The sequence below is a fragment of the Heteronotia binoei genome, chromosome 4 (assembly GCF_032191835.1).
Source record: "Heteronotia binoei isolate CCM8104 ecotype False Entrance Well chromosome 4, APGP_CSIRO_Hbin_v1, whole genome shotgun sequence".
Taxonomy (NCBI): Eukaryota; Metazoa; Chordata; class Lepidosauria; order Squamata; family Gekkonidae; genus Heteronotia; species Heteronotia binoei.
The window spans coordinates 119,271,292-119,290,779 of NC_083226.1; the positions used below are offsets into that span (position 1 = coordinate 119,271,292).

Here is a 19,488-nt window from a genome sequence, read left to right on the forward strand (position 1 = left end):
GCACGCCTGGGACTTAGATACCTGTGGGACTGCCTCTCCCCCTATGAGCCCTGGAGATTGCTACAATCAGCAAAAACATCTTTTGACTATCCCTGGCCCAAAGGATGTCCGGCTTGCCTCAACCAGGGACAGGGCCTTCTCGGCCCTGGCCCTGAATGGTGGAATCAGCTTCCTATAGAGATTCAGGCCCTACTGAACTTATTACCATTCTGTAGGGCTTGCAAAACGGAGCTATTCCGCCAGGCCTTTGGTTGAGGCAAGTGGACATCCTCACCTTACTGCTCACATCATCTAACAGACCTCCCTGCACTGACCAGCTACTCAGACTGCTAGATATCGGGCCTACAGCTAGGCTTCCCAAATCCCCTGCCTGGGCGGGGGACCCCTGATTTGGAGCCTCCTCTCCCCGCTCAGCAAAAATCCAGAAAGCGGGGGAATGGCGGCCCTTCCCACGCAGCCTAGATCGCAGCAGCTTCTCCTCTCCCCTTCCCACCAATCCCTGATGCTTCTCCTCCTCCCTTCCCACCTTGGATTGCAGCAGCTTCTCCTTGCCCTTCCCCTTCCCACCCAGCTCCATCGCAGCAGCCGGAGCTTTCCCAGGCTGCTTCCTGCCCCGCCCCAAAGGACCTTGCCCCTTTGCACCTCCGGAGATGGTGAAAGGCTTCAACTTTCTGTGTCTGTGTCTTTGTTACTGTGAAGAAGCTGGCTGGTGAGTAGAGAGCCAATCCCCTACATCAGATTTGCGAGAAGGGGGTTTGTGTGGAGGAGAGGGAAACGTCTTCATTATTCCCTATGTGGAATATTTCTCATAGGCCGTTTTCCCACTAGCGTTTGCTCCGGCGTAGCGCCCCATTTACCTCCGGATCTTCTCTTGGATTTCGCACATGTTGCTCCGGCGCTGCGCTTTGCTCCGGCGCTTCAGGGATTTTACGCCGGAGTATGTTTTTCAGCAAGTTGCCGGAGTTTCCGAAAACCTCCGGATCCACTCCGGATCCACTCAGCGGAGTTTCCTGTGCGAAATCCATCCACGCCGGATCGACTGCTTTGGGGGCGTCACCCTCTCCCTTTCCGTCCTCCCACCCCATCCACCCGCTTGGCCAATCATCAGCATTTCGCGGCGCTTCCCCAAAGTGCCGGCACGGCCATTTTTTTTTTTAAACTTCACAGTTTTGCGTAATAGCGATATTTCGAAATTAACAAATAGAAAAAAAAAAAACCCTCCTGGAATAGCCTCAATTGGCACTTCAATTGGTTTCGTTAGAATTTTTTTTTATTATTGACTTTAGTTGCGTTATTCCGCTGTTGCGTTATCTCGATAATGCGAAAACGACCATTGCTGGGGGGGGGGGGAATGTAGTGCCGGTGCGGGCCACAGCGTCCATGTGTGTGTGTTTTAAGAAGGGAATGCCTCCCTCAGCTGTGCCACCAGGATTTCTGGACCTGCACAAAATCGCCATGTATAAAATGGGAAGTTGGAGTCCTGCATTCTTCTCCCTGGCTACATTCCGCTCGGTTAGAAAGTAGACGCGACCGAGCTCCTCACACGCGCCACAGAAGGGGAAGGAGAGAATGGAGCGTGGGGGGGAGCTCTGGCAGCAGGAATCAGTCAGGTCCCCGTTGCAAGCGCCAGCCGGGGAGGGGAAAGAGAGCGGAGGAAATTTGGGGGGGGGGGATCTAGTGCTTCAGAATTTGGGGGGGGGAATCTAGTGCTAGGATTCTCCACTGTGAATGCTTCCGTTAATACATAAAGGGCTGTGGAGGATTCTACAGCTGCAGCCAATCCATAAGCAGCAGCAGCACACGTGATGCGGTTTGTCCAAGAAATGAAGGGGAGGCAGCAGCTCGATGTTACGTTAGTACGTTAGTACGTCATTACGCGACCAGACTTGCGCTTAAAAAAAAAATGATTGACAGGGCATCGGACTCAAGCCGATGCCAGTGGGAAAACGATTTGAGCCGGGGCTTCAGGGAAGGCGACGCCGCAAAGAGTCACTAGTGGGAAAACGAGAAAAATGCTCTGGACATAATTGCGCCGCGGAAAAAGGGGAGCAAACGCTAAGTGCGAAAACGGCCATAGGGTATAATGGGGAATTAATCTGGAGGTTTCAGGGGCTCTGGGGGAGCTATTTTTTGAGGTAGAGGCACCAAATTTTCAGTATAGTATCTAGTGCCTCTCCCCAAAATACCCTCCAAGTTTCAAAACGATTGGACCAGGGGGTCCAGTTCTATGAGCCCCAAAACAAGGTGCCCCTATCCTTCATTATTTCCTATGGAAGAAAGACATTTAAAAAGGTGTGCTGTCCCTTTAAATGTGATGACCAGAACTCCCTTGGAGTTCAATTATGCTTGTCACACCTTTGTTCCTGGCTCTGCCCCCAATGTCTCCTGGGTCCACCCCCAAAGTCTCCTGGCTCCACCCCCAAAGTCCCCAGATATTTCTTGAATTGGATTTGGCAACCCTACCTACAGCTATGATATCTATGACACCTAGGATACCTAGGATATCGATATCTTAATCTTAATTAATATCAATGCTGCATTTTTTGTTTGTTCATTGATTGTTTTATGGTTTTATTGTTGGATTTTTACTGCTTTACTATTTTATCATGCTTGTGATCCACGCTTAGCCCATTATGGGGAAGGGCAGACTATAAAGCTACTTAAATAAATAAATAAAATGTAAAAATCTGTATATAATATCTAAAAGTAACTGGTATTGTTTTAGAGAGAGCTGTTTTGTTCAGGGAACACATCTAAACATATACTGTTGCTTCCTCTTTCTTAGAAAAATTTACTGAAGAATGAACAAAACCAAGAAGAAATTATTCTTCATTTCCTTCTGGATCTCTCCAGTCAATGTGGTGTCTTATTTCCCTGTATCTCAAGTGGGTCATCTTTTGAGTTTTCATCCAATATATCACTTCACGGCATTGAAGATGATTCAGCAATGGATGTTCATTGTATTTGGGATGATGTAAGGCTACATCTTTGGCGTTTTTTAGTAAGCCAGCTGCAAAGTCACCACGAAACAAAAATTGGTACTTTACAACAACAATTGCAGTTTAAAACTCAGTGCCTACAACAACTTTTATTTCTTTATCCTGAGTCAGAAGTTATAGCCAAGTATCAAAACATGCAGAATAAATTGGTTAGTGATCTTCTGCAGAAATGTATTCTAGAAAGCAATGGAGAAACAAACTTAGAAAAGGTGGTCTGTGGTTATGAAAATTCCATTCCTACTTTGTGTGCAATGATAAAAGACGATTTGTATATACTAGGTGGATTGATTGAACCCTCTTCTACACTGAAGTTTATTAATGAATCTTATTTGGATACCATCACAGAAGAAATTACCATTCTCCTTGAAAAACTTTGTGAGCTTCAGGTCAAACAAAATGCATTATATGCTGTTAAGACAAGCAAGAGCTCAAAGAAACAGAAAGCAGTAGCCCAAGACTGGGGTTAGTGACATTTTATTCTACTTCTATTACTAAATTTACTTGTCTTATTCTTTCTTTTTGCATTTGGTTGACAATTTATTATTCCAATATTGGCAGTAATTCAGTGAAGGACTTGCATAGTTATATGACACTTAAAAACCTTGACTTCCAGAAAGCTTTTGATAAAGTTCCTCATCAAAGGCTCCTTAGAAAGCTTGAGACTCATGGAGTAAAAGGAAAGGTCCTCTTGTGGATCAAAAACTGGCTGAGTAATAGGAAGCAGAGAGTGAGTATAAATGGGCAGTCTTCGCAGTGGAGGACGGTAAGCAGTGGAGTGCCGCAGGGCTTGGTACTGGGTCCCATGCTCTTTAACTTGTTCATAAATTATTTAGAGTTGGGAGTGAGCAGTGAAGTGGCCAAGTTTGCGGATGACACTAAATTGTTCAGGGTGGTGAGAACCAGAGAGGATTGTGAGGAACTCCAAAGGGATCTGTTGAGGCTGGGTGAGTGGGCGTCAACGTGGCAGATGCGGTTCAGTGTGGCCAAGTGCAAAGTAATGTACATTGGGGCCAAGAATCCCAGCTACAAATACAAGTTGACGGGGTGTGAACTGGCAGAGACTGACCAAGAGAGAGATCTTGGGGTGGTAGATAACTCACTGAAAATGTCAAGACAGTATGTGTTTGCAATAAAAAAAAGGCCAACGCCATGCTGGGAATTATTAGGAAGGGAATTGAAAACAAATCAGCCAGTATCATAATGCCCCTGTAGAAATTGATGGTGCAGTCTCATTTGGAGTCTCTCTCTTGGCTTGACTTCGCGAATGAAGATTTAAGAAGGGTGCAGTAGTCCACGTCTGCTGCAGGTTCGCTGGTGGCTGACAAGACCAATGCGGGACAGGCAGATCCGGCCACAGTGGCTACAGGGAAAAGTCTGATTTGGGGTTGGTGCTGTAGCAGTGCGATTCTTCCTCAATCTCCTTTTGTCCTCAAGACCAGCTATGCGTGCGTTCTCAAAGGAAGAGACAGCCTGGTGGATGGTGTGCCTCCATGCTTTGCGATCTGAGGCTAGGTTAGACCACTGGTGATGGTTGATGCGACAAGTGCCAAGGGATTTCTTCAAGGAGTCCTTGTACCTTTCTTCAAGGAGTACTCATTTGGAGTACTTGTTAGAGAATTTGCACGCAGTAGAAAACACTGAAGAAGAGGGACAGGCAAACACAGGAATTAATAGACAAGAGAGACAACTGTATGCAATGGTAGAATATTTACCAGGACAGTATCCAATATTCAGAGTCGTTGCCAGGCCAAGGTCATACACAGTAATCAGTACACACTTCAGTAGATAACAGTATACACCAGTAAGTATACACAGCACGATCCAAGCACAGTAGCATAGGATCAACACAAGCAGTGTTCGCTGCCACCCGGCGGTGAGTCTCACAGTACCCACAATCCTTACAGGCAGACAGAGCAATCTCACTGAGCTTCCCTAAATACCCACACCAATCATGCAAGCTCACCAGAGGTTGCGTCAGCTCTGTGAGTCATCACAAAGCCTAATTACAGGTGAGGTCATTCCACCTTACCTCAGTAACAGGTAACAGCTAGGCCATGATGCAGCATGACTCAGCATGACATTGCAGAAACAACATTTACTATTACTAAGATGGAGTCAGTCAGCCATTTTAGGACTGAGTTCCAACATTCTCCTCTTAATAGTTTTGTTCGTTTCTCAATCCGAGCCTTTTACAGTGCTCATTATGCTTTTCCATAGTCTGGGGTTTAGTAAACATATCTGCTGTATTGTGGCCAGTATCACAATACCTTATGTTTATCAACCCTTCTGTGATACATGATCTGACATTCTGGTACCGTATGTCAGTGTACCTATTCCTTGTCTTTACTCCTTCTGCTTTTGCAATCTCAATCACAGCTTGATTATCTTCCAGAATTTCAACAGGTTTCTCTGCCTCTATTTGCAGGTCCTTTAGTAGCTGCCTAAACCATTCTACTTCAGTACATGCAGTAGAAAGCGCGCAGAACTCTGCTTCAGCGGTGGACAATGCAACCACACGCTGCTTTTGTGTCTTCCAGCATACTAATACCTCTCCCAAATAAATGGAAAGACCTGTTGTTGACTTTCTGGTTTCACAATCACATGCAAAACTTGCATCTGTATACACTTTCAGTGCTAGCTCCCCCCTTGGTTCGATATAAAGACACCAGTCAGCAGTGTTCTTTAAATATCTCAACACTTTCTTAGCAGCAATCCAGTGAGTCTGCTTAGGGTTCTGGGTAGCTCTTGCCAACAGATTACAGGCTACTGATATGTCTGGCCGTGTCCAATTACTGATATAGCTCAGACTACCAATTAACGACCTGTACATTTCAACATTACATGGTCGGCTATCAGTAACATCATTTACAAAGCCAGTCACCATAGGGGTTGAAACAGTTTTGCAATCAGTCATCTTGTACTTGTTCAACAAATCTATGATTTTAGGTTTTTGTGACAGTTTAAAACCTTGTGTAGTTTTTGCAATATCTACACCCACATAGGTTTGTACAGTACCAAGATTTCTCAGTTTAAACTTCTTACTTAAGGCTGAAACAATATCATCTGTTTTGTTTCTTTGTCTTGGTTAGAATCCCCAAGTCATCCACAAAAGTAAGAACAATACATCTTGTTTCACCACTTCCCTTGGTGAACACATATGGATCAGCAATGCTCTGGGTAAACCCTAGCTATTTAAGTGTACCCACTAGGCATTTAGACCATTGATGACCACTTTGCTTTAGACCATACAGGCTCTTATTAAGTAACCAGTATCCCTTTCCAGTACCAGGAATACCTCCTGGGCTCTTTAAATAAATTTGGTGCTCCAAATTAGCATTTAGGTATGCCACACAGACATCCAAATGTGTAAAATGGAGTTTTTCTCTAGCTGCCACAGTTAAGGCAGTTAGGAGTGAACTGCTCTTTAACGTAGGAGCAAACACTTCATCATAAGTCTCATTAGTCTGTCTGCAGCCTTGTGCTACAAGCCTCGCCTTATACTTTTTTCCCTCAGACTGGTCTGTTTTTACCTTGTAGACCCATCTAGTGCCTATGGGTTTTACATCAGCAGGTACAGTCTCAACATAAACATTTAAACGTTTCAGGGAAGAAAGTTCATCGTCCATAGCAGCTCTCCAGTTACAGGCTCATGTATAGCAGACATCACAGGACTAAATCTATCAGGAGTGTAGATCTTCTTAATGCAGGCTCATCAGTTGGCACATTCCTCCCGGATAATTCCTCACTGGTAGGCTTCATATCCGTCTCCTCCTCGTCAGGCATCTCCTCGTCAGGGGTTAACTCAGCCGCCTCTCCCTCCTCTGGGTTGCTAGGCATCGAGCTGACTTGTAACCGGACTCCTTGGTCACCCTCAGGACAGAATGCTGGCAATTGGGTGGAACGATTCCAACCTTCTGATCCCTCCAGAAATGTGGCTGAAGCACTAATCACCACCTCACGGCTGTCTAACGTGCCAAAACGATAACAGCTCCCGTTTCTCTCATACCCGAGAAACCTCATACGTCTAGCCTTCAGCTGGCCTTTACGTCTGAGCTGTTGAGGAACATGAACAAAAGCTGTAACACCAAATACATGCAAATTTGCCAAGTTAGTAACCTTATCATGCCATAGGCTTGCTGGTATTTTGCCAGTAGAGGAACACCAAACTCTGTTCAGGTTATAATTGGCACAGCACATAGCCTCTGTCCAAAATCTCCAGGGTATATCTGCATCACATAACATACACTGGCACATGTCTTGCATTGTGGGTTGGTCTGTATGGAGCGGTCAATCGGTGCTCTATTCCAAGCTCTGCAAATAAACTTTGAAAATGTTTATTGACAAACTCTGAGCCTCTGTCAGAAATTATGTATGCAGGCACATTTCCAGTTTTTCTCTTAGCAAACCTTAGCCAATTCTGCATATTTTGAAAGGTTTCTGTTTTAGCTTTCAACAGGTAAACAAAACTATACCTTGAGTAGTAATCTTCTATGCTTAATACATACTTGGCCCCGCCTACCGACTCCTTAAAGGGCCCTATCAGATCTATGAACACTAGGTCAAGAGGTTTTTTACTAGTAAATTTACTTGGAACACGAACAGGAGCTTTTGTAGACTTTACCAGTTTGCAGATTTCACGGTCAAGAAATTCCTTGCATGGTTTAAGACTAATGCCTTCTGCCTGTTCCACAGTCTTCTTTAGAGCAGGAAAACCAGCGTGCCCTAATTTCCTGTGTAAAAGATGACAGCAATTATCATATACTGGTTTGTTTACAGACGTTATTACACGTTTGTACCTTGGTATTCAAGAAGTATAAATCTTCCTTCAGCATGGCTTTTACACACACACAGTCTCTGGTCTTCAGCTCACAGCACGAGGTGTCAAATTGCAGTTTGAAACCTTCCCTGCACAGAGCAGACACAGACAGCAGATTCATCTTAAGCGAAGGAACAAAACCCATATGCAGCTCCTTCCTTAGGCTTGGCAGGAACACTTTCCCTCTGCCAAAAACAGTTGCTCTAACGCCATTTGCCAAAATAACAGACTGGTTATCAACAGGTGTGTAAGAAGTAAACAAACTCCTCTCTCTACAGAGGTTCTCAGACGCACCGCTGTCAATTAGGAATGATTGAGTGTGGTTAGTTGACTTACCAGTTGCAACAAGATGCACACTGCCACTTTTATCAGCAGCTGAACCCTTTTCAGACCGACTCTCTTTTCCTTTCTGGCCTTGACAGTTCCTAAACAAATGTTTAGTGGACCCACCCCGGAAACATTTTTTCCGTACAGCCATTACCTTACCGGATTGACAGTCTGGATCCTCCTTAACAGTAAATCCACTGCCCCTCTCCGGCTTACAGACAGGCTTTCTCTCCGCACGTCTTTTGCCATACTCATCAAGAAGCCGTCCTGTCACGAAGTTCATGGTCAACCTTGTGTCAGGTAAACCCTCCAGGCTCGTTATCACAGCGTCATATGATGCATCTAGGGAACTTAAAAATATGCACACCTCCTGTGATTCAGAAAACATTTGGTTATGCTCTCTTAGTTCTAGAAGCATTCTATGCATAGCCTCAATATGAGATAACATATCTGCACCAGTTGCCAACCTGGTATGCAGGAGCTTTCTCACCAGACGTATCTGAGAGCTGACCGTTCCTCGGACGTAAATTTGCTTCAAAGCATTCCAACAGCCATTAGCCGTCTCCAGTCCTGCTATATGCACCAGCTGGGAGTCGTCTAGAGAAAGACCTATTAAAGACAAAGCCTTAACATCCTTTTTACGCAAAAGGTCTATAGCTTTTCTGTCCTCAGCAGCTGCCACCAGCCCACGTAAAGGAGCAGCCACCACCTCCCACAGCTCTTGGTGCTTTAATAACAGACTGACCTTATGGGACCACGTGGCATAGTTAGTCCCGTTCAGCTTAGTAACGCTGAGCCCAGAGAAGGAAACAACATTTGCAGCTTCCATCTCTGCTACTTATCACCGGACACCTGGGCAACCTGGCAGTCTGCCTCCGTCTCTTCCAAAGCACTGTGTCGCCTCCTCTGTCTTCAGAACAGCACCACCTCTGGAAACACTGGGAGCTCTGGGCCCAGAACCAATGTTAGAGAATTTGCATGCAGCAGAAAACACTGAAGAAGAGGGACAGGCAAACACAGGAATTCTGGTCCTGTGTTTGCCTGGACCAATTCTGGTCGCTGTACCTCAAAAAGGATATTATAGCATTGGAGAAAGTCCAGAAAAGGGCAACTAGAATGATTAAAGGGCTGGAACACTTTCCCTATGAAGAAAGGTTGAAATGGTTGGGGCTCTTTAGCTTGGAGAAACGTCGACTGCGGGGTGACATGATAGAGGTTTACAAGATAATGCATGGGATGGAGAAAGTAGAGAAAGTAGTCTTTTTCTCCCTTTCTCACAATACAAGAACTCGTGGGCATTCGATGAAATTGCTGAGCAGACAGGTTAAAACAGATAAAAGGAAGTACTTCTTCACCCAAAGGGTGATTAACATGTGGAATTCACTGCCACAGGAGGTGGTGGCGGCCACAAGCATAGCCATCTTCAAGAGGGGGTTAGATAAGAATATGGAGCAGAGGTCCATCAGTGGCTTTTAGCCACAGTGTGTGTGTGTGTGTGTGTGTATATATATGTATATATATATATATATATATATATATATATATATATATATATATATATATATATATATATATATATATATATTTTGCCACTGTGTGACACAGAGTGTTGGACTGGATGGGCCATTGGCCTGATCTAACATGGCTTCTCTTATGTTCTTAAAACCCTAAGTAGTAAGGTGCACTTGACGTAGTCTGTTAGATATGTAATACTGAACTTGGTAAGTATTGACATTACTGTGGCATGGATTCAAGTGGAGTAGGATCTGACAATTTCCTCTAGACCTACTGGAGATCAGAAACTTTGAAGAGAGATTTGAATCCCTGCAGGATTGGGAAATGGCAACACAGGTTACAGGAGTAGATCCAGGTCTGAAGCAATAGAACAAAGTTGGAGTCTAGTAGCAACTTGAAGACCAACAAAGTTTTATTCGGAATGTAAGCTTTCATGTGCATGCACATTTAGTCAGACAACAAAATGGGGTGCAATGAGCAGTGCTACATATAGCTGATGGGCAGTGGTTAAGCATGCAAAGTAGTACAAAGTTAGAATCCAATAGGAAAAACGTTGAAATTAACAAATTGAAAGAGCACCATTTGCGTGAGACAGCAACAAAGGCAGTAAACATGTCAGAATTGGAGAATGATGGTGAGAGTGTCACAAAACAATAAATGCAGAGTGTGTTAATTGCTCTATTGCTCCTCAAACCTGGGTTAAACTGAGAACATGTTTTTCTCAGAGGTATTCCTGTCCACCTAAGTTCCTTTTTAACATGCAGCATACATTATAAACATCATTCCATTTTGCCAATACAAAAAAGAATACATTAGAATATAGTGGAAGATGAGTTTAGCATATGTAATGAGATAAACAACTAATATCCCTTATAGGAGTGTTTGCAGAAGCTTCAGCAAATAGTACCTTGTTTTGAAGTTGGAGAAGATGTTGGCCAAATGAGTATGAGTAGTGTGAAAAAGCAGCAAGAGGAACAGGTTATTACCAATGGTATAAAGTTTAGAGAGATCAAAAAGGACCAGGAAGCAAAGACTGAATGAGCAATGGTAAAGATTGAGATTGGGATCCAAAATAGTTAATCTGCTTGCTGATGGTAATTTTTTCTAATGGGAACATTTTAGTTGAGAACAGGGTCTTTTGTGACAGATACGTAGTTGAGGAAATACAGTCCATAGTGAAATTCAAGTCTGATCAGAAGTCAGCTGAACTGTGGATCAGAAGCAGATGATGGTTCTCCCTGCATGCAGGCATCTTGAATGACTGGCAGAGCAAGGTTTTGAAGTTGCTGGCCTGAGGGTCTGAGTAGGGATGTGCAAAAAAAAAATTCGGCATTACACGGATTCAGAAGTATACGGGGGGAAAAAATTCAGAATCCCCGTATACTGCTGAATACTGCATTCGGTATAGCCGCATATACGGTAGATGCGCGGCTATTTCCAAATATACGGCCCTATTATACCTTATGGGCCATTGAAATCAGTGGCAAATAGGGTATATTTGAAGCCGCCTGGAGGGGAGGGGGTTTGAGGGAGAGCCCCCAAATTTGCAGGGGACCTGCAGGGGACTCTCCCCTCCAACCCCCCCAAGTCCCAAAAAGATTGGGCCAGGGGATCCCATTCCAGGGGCACCCAAAGAGGGTGCCCCTATTCCATCATTATACCCTATGGGCCATTGACATCAATGGCAACATAGGGCATAATTAGAGGCTACTGGGGGGGGGGGGCGGTTGAGGCAGACCTGGCTGCAGCAAACCCAGATGCCAGCTGTCCAGCCCTGCCCCAAATAACACGGGGAGAGCTGGCCTGGCCAACCACAACAAGCCTGCTGGTTCTGGGTCTCTCACCCAGGTGCCAGCTTCCCTGCCACAGAACACACAATCTACATATGCCAGCTGTCCAGCCCTGCCCCAAACAACACGGGGAGAGCTGGCCTGGCCAACCACAACAAGCCTGCTGGTTCTGGGTCTCTCACCCAGGTGCCAGCTTCCCTGCCACAGAACACACAATCTACAGATGCCAGCTTTCCAGCCCTGCCCCAAACAACATGGGGAGAGCTGGCCAACCACAACAAGCCTGCTGGTTCTGGGTCTCTCACCCAGGTGCCAGCTTCCCTGTCACAGAACACACAATCTACTCTATAAAAACAAGAAAGTGACCCAGCCCACACAGCCCACACACACCCTCGCCAACCCCCACACCAACCAGAGGTAATTTAAAAAAACCAAAACAAAACTGGCAGAATCACAAAAGGCCAAGTGTTAAAAAAGTGGCCTTTTCACCAACAAGAAAGCTCAGGCCAAATAAGTCAACAACACCCCCACCCCCAGTCCCCCACCCCCAAACCAGGAAAAGGGACAACAGGAAAAAAGGCCAAGCAACTCAAGTGTTTAAAAAGTGGCCTTTCACCAATAAGAAAACTCAGGCCAAATCAGTCAACAACAACACCGCCACCCCTAAAACCAGAACCAGGAAAAGGAGGACAAAAGTGGCCTTTTAAACAATGAAAATTAGGCCAAACAGCACCCCCCCCAATAACCTGAAGAGAAAAGTAACACAGCAGCAACACAACACAGCAGCAACAAATCAAACACTGAAACAGTAAAAAACTCAACTTTTAAAAATACAGGAACTTCCCCCCCCAAAAAAAACCCTTCACCCTAACCCCAAGAAATCCAAGCCACCCAAATCAGGAGAAGTAAAAGGACACTGCACTTGTAAAAGTCCTCTCACTAAATTAAGATATGGGCAAATTAGCAAACCCCCCCAACCCAGGCCCCCACCCCCAGCAGAACCTAACCCCAACCCCAAATAGGCTACCCACCCAGTACTCATCCACCCAAATCTGGGCAAGTAAAGGGACTCTAGTCCTTTTACAAACAAAAACTAAAACAAGAACCCCAAAACTGTCTTACCTTGTCTTCTCTACTCCAGGGAAGTCTGGTAAGGCTGAGTGAGAGAGCAGCAGGCAGCAGCTGAAGCCAAGGGCCAGCCAGCAGCAGCACAACCTCTCTCACACCACCCAACCCACATACACCAACACAGCAATGGAGGAGTCCAGCCAGGAAGACTCCTTAAAAAGGTTCTCTGGCCCTACAGAGAGCAATTTCAAAAAATAGCACTGCTCTCTGATTGGCCAGACAACAGTGCTTACTTGGATACCCACCAAGTAAGCAAAAGTTCAAAATAACAACAATGTAGCTGATGGCTGGGCCATCAGCTACACAACAGCCCTGCAAAGCATGCATTTGCAATGCATTTTGCAAATGCATGCTTTGGATTGGCTGCTGGGGCTCCTCTTCCCCCTCCTCCCCCCTGATCCCAGGGAGGCTATGGGAGAGGCGGGAAGAGGCCACTAAAGGTGGGAAAGTAGGCAAGCAGCTCTACTGAGGCTGCAGAAGCTACTTTCCCGCCTTTTCCATTGACAGCCGTATACTTCTGAATAGCTATTCGGCAGTATACGGCAAGCCGTATTCGGCTGCCGCATAATAGGCGGCAATGGGAATCGGCTATGGTCAATTCCATATACAGCCGAATCAGTGTTGATTCGGCTGTATATACGGTTCAGCCGAACCGAATGCACACCCCTAGTTCTGAGTTTGAGCCCCCACAGTAGTTGGCACTATACTTTTGGAAGACCTTGGTGTGAAGAGATTCCTGTTCACGAACTGTAAAAGGAGTCCCTTCTGAAGGAACATGCACTCTTTCTTCTGAAAGCAGATTTTGCCTTTCTAATTGTCTTGCCAATTGCAGCCTGTTTAGTATATGACATGGAAAGTAAGGCAGCTAATGAAAATCAAGCCTGTTCCTATTTATAGAGCTCAAATATACTAGAGTTGTGTTTCTTGGTCTCACTAAAGTGTGACACAGGTAGAACGTAGGCACAGACTTATATGTGCAGATATGTTATAAAATCCTTCAGCCAAGTTTAATTTGGAAAAGGCTTTAACCAATTCATCCTTAGCCTTCCATTCCCTGCCCCCATTAACTAACAAATAAGTGCTGAAAGCGGAAAGACCAGTCCGTAGTGGATTGACTTTAATAGTCCTCACTTACTAATTGCTATCATTCATATCTACTAACAGATCTGAAAAGAAGATAGAAATTTGAAGCTGCAAACTTAAGTTCAAGATTTAGGAACGTGGAGAAAAGAAACATAAATATGGAATAATAAAGGCCCCTTAGAAAAAGTGCCTCAAACAACCCATGAAGTTTTGTTGTGTCAGGAATGTTACAGAAATTAAATATTTCCATTCATTGCCAAAGAAATGTAAAATATTTTACCTCATCAATGACCTTCACTTTGATTTGGAAAGGTCACAGATGGCAAGCATGTTCGCAGTCCCACCCTGAAAAAAACCCTACCCCCTCCCAAAAAAAAGAAATCCAGGTATTCTTAGCTGAGTGACAGTAGTCAGTATGCTCCCTGTATTTTAGATACAAGCTGCTAGTATCTCCTGGGAGCTGCCAAACCAGGACATTTTGAAACACTGTGTTAATTTAGTTTGGGACATTCAATTGTCATTCTTTCCAAGGGGTCAACAAGTAGATTTTTATTTACTAAGTGTGCCCTTTGGGAAATGTGATATTTGGCATTGTAACTGATCCTACTGTATTAAACTCACAGAATAAACAAACATGCCTGAAATTTTTACATTATAGTGTATGGGCCTCTTTTATTAGCAAATAGAACAAAAATGACAATAACAACAAAAACAATGATATTTTAAAAATTGCCATTGAGTCAGACAGAACTCTTGACTGAGGTCTGGAGGAGGCAGCCAATGCCATGTGCTGGCCTACACACATGAAAGAGATTTGAGGTGGACATATTTCTGTCTGTAGATGTAGTCCCCAAACCAGTTGCAAGTAGATATTATATTACAGCTTTTCTGAACTTCCTGGAGGTTCAGTCTATGGTCTTACATGCTATGTGACTGGGAATGCTGAAACAATGATTCTTTGGGACTTCCAATTGCAAACAGATAAGCACCTGGCACATAATACCCCTAATATAAAACTGCAGAAAAAAATGAGAAATAAGATTTATATAATTGACGCTGCAATCCCAGGAGACAGCAGAATAGAAAAGAAAGAGCTGAAAAAGACCATGAAATGCCAAGACCTACGCTTAGAGTTAGAGCATCTCTGGGAGAAGAAGATTACCATCATGTCAGTTGTCATTGGATGCCTTGGAGCAGTGCCTAGAAGTCTCAAGACACACCTGGACATTCTGGGCACTGAACAAATAACACCAGCTGTAAGGTTTTGCCCAGGAACTACCATAAGACTCCTTGAGTATATGCAGAAAAAGCTTTATTAATAGATCAGATAGCAACCATTATCATCATGCTATTCACAAGACTGTGTCTTGCCAGACTAATGTGGACGGTCAGTCCCTCAGTAATTATACCTCCTGAGTTCCATCATAACGGCTCTCCTCTTTCCCGTGCCCACAAAGTCATTTGAATTAGTTATTACAAAGTATTTTCTCAGGCCTCATTATTGCTTTTGTTAAGGTCACATTCCACCAGCATACCTAAGCTCAGTTGGTCCATATCATTGTTGCCTAGAGAGACCAGATAAGAATTGTCTCCCCATGCTCCCCTTTCACCTGCAAACTGGGAACATCCCACTACATGCAAAACACTGAATGAATGTTTAAGCAATGCAATGAAAATAGTCGTGAATGCTTTCATAGTATGGGTTAGTAAAATGATGGAGTTGTTAATGACCAAAGCTAGTTGTCCCAGCAAACAAGTAACAATGCCATTCCCAGCTATACTTGTCAGGGGCCTGTTCCTGACACTAGCTCAACTCCAGGACAGTGTTGCTTGGAATAGCAAAAATCCTGCAAAGATACATCTGCAATTCCCAAGAGCTTGGCTAGATCTCAAATTGCAGAATGCCATCTATCAGTCAAATATCTGACTGTGAGAATTCACAGTAATAATTTTCTTTTTTGTTTCATATAAATAAATGTGTGTAAATCTGTAGTATCTCTATTTCGTTAAACTTTAAAAAGAATCAACAGTGACAATTGTAAAAAGCAGCCCTGGTAAACCTGATCTCGTCAGATCTCAGAAGCTAAGCAGGGTTGACTGGCAAGTACTTGGATGGGAGACCTCCTTGGAATACCAAGCTGGTGGCATGGGCAGTCTTTATTTAGCTACCTCTCTGAATATCCTCCATGTTCCTAGTAGGGGTCAATCACCAGAGGTCACCATAACTTCCAGGTGCATACAAATACTCACACAAGCACATTAAAAATACAAAAATGCCAAATAATTGTAAAAAGCAACTCTTGGACTATAAATGACTGAAATCTATGCAACATTTAACTAATATAAAAAACAAGAAATTATTAATAGTCACTAATTTTATAGTATTTAGTATTAAGTATTAGTTGGACAAAAATAATTAATCCCATTGTTCTTTTTGTAGTTTCGTGAAATTTGCCAGTAATTCTTTTTTTCCAAAATGTCAGTAGATTTTAAATCCCTTTTACGTATATTCATTACAAATATGAATCAAACAAACCTCAGAATTTGTAAATTTGTTTCAAATTATTTTAAGAAAATCTACACTGTGCTATTTCCCTAGCACAATCTCCTTAAAGCCACTTTTTTCTGTGAAATCTTTGACTTAAATTAGTTCTCACTTTTAAATTAATTCTATACATTTTATTTTTTGTTTTCTCCCCTATGGAAACTATGCGAAGCTTTATATAATAATTCTGTGTTAACTTACAGTTTAACTGTAGTCCATAACATCGTTAAAGAGAACAAAAGTATGAATAGCTGCAAGTGGCATTCTTACAACTGTCTACATAGATTTTGAATGCATCTTACTCCCAACTTTCTTTTCCTTTGTCTGTTAGAATTTAGATTGTAGATTTCTTCGGACAAGAAATTATGAAGTACACTGATGGCACTATATAAATAATAAAAACATACTACAGCCATGATTCAGCTGCCCATTATACCCTCCTTACCATTGCCCACGGACAAGATTGTCCTGCTGGCAATTCTGTCCACCCATTAGCAGTTCTGCTGTGAGCAGACAGCTGTGCCTGTGGAACAGCCATACATACGTAACCATGTATAGAACTAATTGGCTTGAGCTCAGACTTCCAAATTATTCTCTCCATCAGAACTCGGGCCCATTTTAGTACCTCTATCTATATACCATCCAATATTTACCCATAGTATGAAGAAGGGTTCTTATAATCATTTCATAGTAATTAAAACTAAATGAATAGCAAGCCCTTTCAGACCACCTGTTTCAAGGTAGAACTATGTGTAGATGTAGACATTTATTTAGGTATACAACGCTTCTTTCCTATTTTTTTTTTTGCTGACCTCAGTCTCTATTTGCTTTTACTGCTGCTTAGTAAAAGATACACGTAATTCTGAGTTTCCTTTAGACATTTATTTAGGTATACAATAATGCTTTGTTCCTATTGTGCTATATATATATTTTTTTGCTGACAGTTATCTCAGCCTTTATTTGCTTTTGCTGGTGCTTAGTAGAAGATACAGGTACCCCTATCAGAGATTTGTACCTTAATAAGTTCATATAATTGTGGTCCTTTGGGATCTGTATATTTTTTAGTGCTTCAATTTCTACATGTCTTGAACTTCTCACAGTTCTTTTTACTAGGTCAGTATTCATAAACTTAATACCTTAACTCTAATTGTGGCTGGTAAGATAGTTTGCTACCAGAAGTGGACTGGCCATTTAACTTACAGGAAATAAGGGGATGATGTGTCTCAGTAGCAACGCATCTGTTTCACATGCAGAAGGTCCCAGGTATCTCTAGTCAAAAGGTATGGCAGTAGGTGATGTAAAATATATTCTCCAATGGTGGCCTGGCTCTTGGCCAAGGAGATTCAGTTTTCTGGAGTCTCAGTACCCTAGAAGGCTTATATAAAAGCAGGGGCAGCCACAGGCCATAGGCAAGGCCCCCCACTCCACTGGTCTCCCCCTCTGTTGACAGCCTCCCGCCAGCCCCCGCCACCGACTTGCTGCCCTACCTGCCCACACTCCAGGCCATGCCTTTCCTCCCCCAGCCATTGGTAAAGCCAAGCTGGGGCTCCGTCACCTCCTGTCCTGTATGGTGGCTCCTGACCCTGCTCAGCTCAGCCACAGGACTCTGGGGTCCAAATTGTCCACCATTATTGAGCCAGGGTTGCTGCAGGGATCTACCCCATGTAGAGGAGGTCTGGTGTGACTGTGGGGGGGGGGACTCCATGGCTGCTGGGCCAGGAGGCAGCAGGATCACCGGGGGAGGTTTCCCCGGTGCCTAGCTCTTGCACTCCAGCCAGCAGTGCACCACGAAAGGATGGAAGGAGACTCACCCCAGTGGCACCCCCTACCCATGCTGCCACAAGTCATGTGGAAGGCATCCAGTTCAGTGTCCCTGAGGGCCTCCACCCTAGGCAATGGCCTAAGGTTGCCTAGCGGGCACACCAGCCCAGTATAAAGGCCCAGAGATGGGAACTGTGCACATGTGAACACATACACATATATTTAAAGATAGGCAGCCTCAGCCTAGATCCATGTTTTTGATGGAATAGTGGTGAATTTAGCTGCTTTCCAAGCTGTTGCCCCAGTTTAATTCCATTGCAATACAACTGGCTACCACAAAATGGCCCCTGTCCTTGCCTATACTCTAAATTTCTTTAATATTTGAGACCTGCTCTGCTCCAGTTTTGCTTCACCAGGTGTGCACCCGCTCCTTCCTCCCTAGGAAGATAACATAAAGAGTGTAACAGAGTTGTACTTTTCTGTAACTGCTGTTCATTGAGTGATCTTCTGTGAAGGCACACATGGAACTGCATGGTTCCAGGCCAGCTGTGAAGGGAAGCTTCTGTCCATAGAAAACCTTTTCCCATCCAAAGGGTTACATGACAGAATCAGAGTGAGCACTCAATCCTTCAGTTCCCTTTACCATCACTGTACAGTGGCAGTCCACAGCAGAGAAAGGAGGGAGGGATGTGTGCCTGCACTGAAGACCACTAAATGAACAGCAGATATTCTTCATGGTCTCTGTGCAGGTCACACACTGGGTCTTGTGCCTGTGCCAGAATCTCATCGGTAGCTTCAGAAACTATAGACCTATGCCTCTTCTGGGTGGAGCTTTGCCTCAGCCTTGCAGAGCAGGCCCCTACTGAGCATGCCCGGAGCTGAGGCAAGCCCACTACCACCACTCAGTTCCTTCCTAACTGCCTTCACAGCTGGACATTTTTCCTCACATCTCCATGACAGCCTCTATTTAAAAAAATCGCTCATTCACTATAAGTTAAAAAGGGGGAACGGAAGAGAGACAGATCTGTTAATCTGAAACTTGTCAGCCTTAATCAACCCTCTCCCCTCTCCTGAGGGAAGTGTATGGAAGGTCCCTCTTCCTTTAAATGCTGCTTGAATTGTAATGCAAAAATCCCTCCCACAGACGGTCACAGTCATTGTTGTGCCTGGAGGAAAGTCATCGCACCGATTCCTGTCAGCATTGTCTAAAGTTTACATGGTAAACCAAAAAAGAACTGGGCAGTCCAGCTAGAAAAATCCCTCACATTCCTACTAGAAAAATCCCTCACAGTGACTATGTCGCAGGCTTCTTCTAGCCATAACATGCCACCTCCCCCTAACAAAGAATCTGGAGATTTGGCTCTCTATAAGATGACATTCCCCTCTTCAAAAAAGTCAAAACATTACAAAGGGAAGAGGTCACTGGACTCTAGACCGGGCTCTTTGAAACAGAAGACCCTGAAGGTAAACAATGGCTCTAATGGTCTGAGGCTCCTAAGCATGATCAGCAGCCAACAGTGACAC

The 19,488-nt window shown here is 44.0% G+C and overlaps 1 protein-coding gene across 2 annotated transcripts in view; it reads left to right on the forward strand.

Annotated features, from left to right (window-relative positions):
- Nucleotides 1-19,488, forward strand: part of KIAA0825 (KIAA0825 ortholog) — a 523,961-nt gene that overhangs the window by 51,637 nt on the left and 452,836 nt on the right. For both annotated transcript variants that reach the window (XM_060235688.1, XM_060235689.1), the window contains exon 3: nucleotides 2,786-3,461. In XM_060235688.1, coding sequence (XP_060091671.1) covers nucleotides 2,786-3,461 — 676 coding nt within the window. The remainder of the gene's footprint in view (nucleotides 1-2,785; nucleotides 3,462-19,488) is intronic.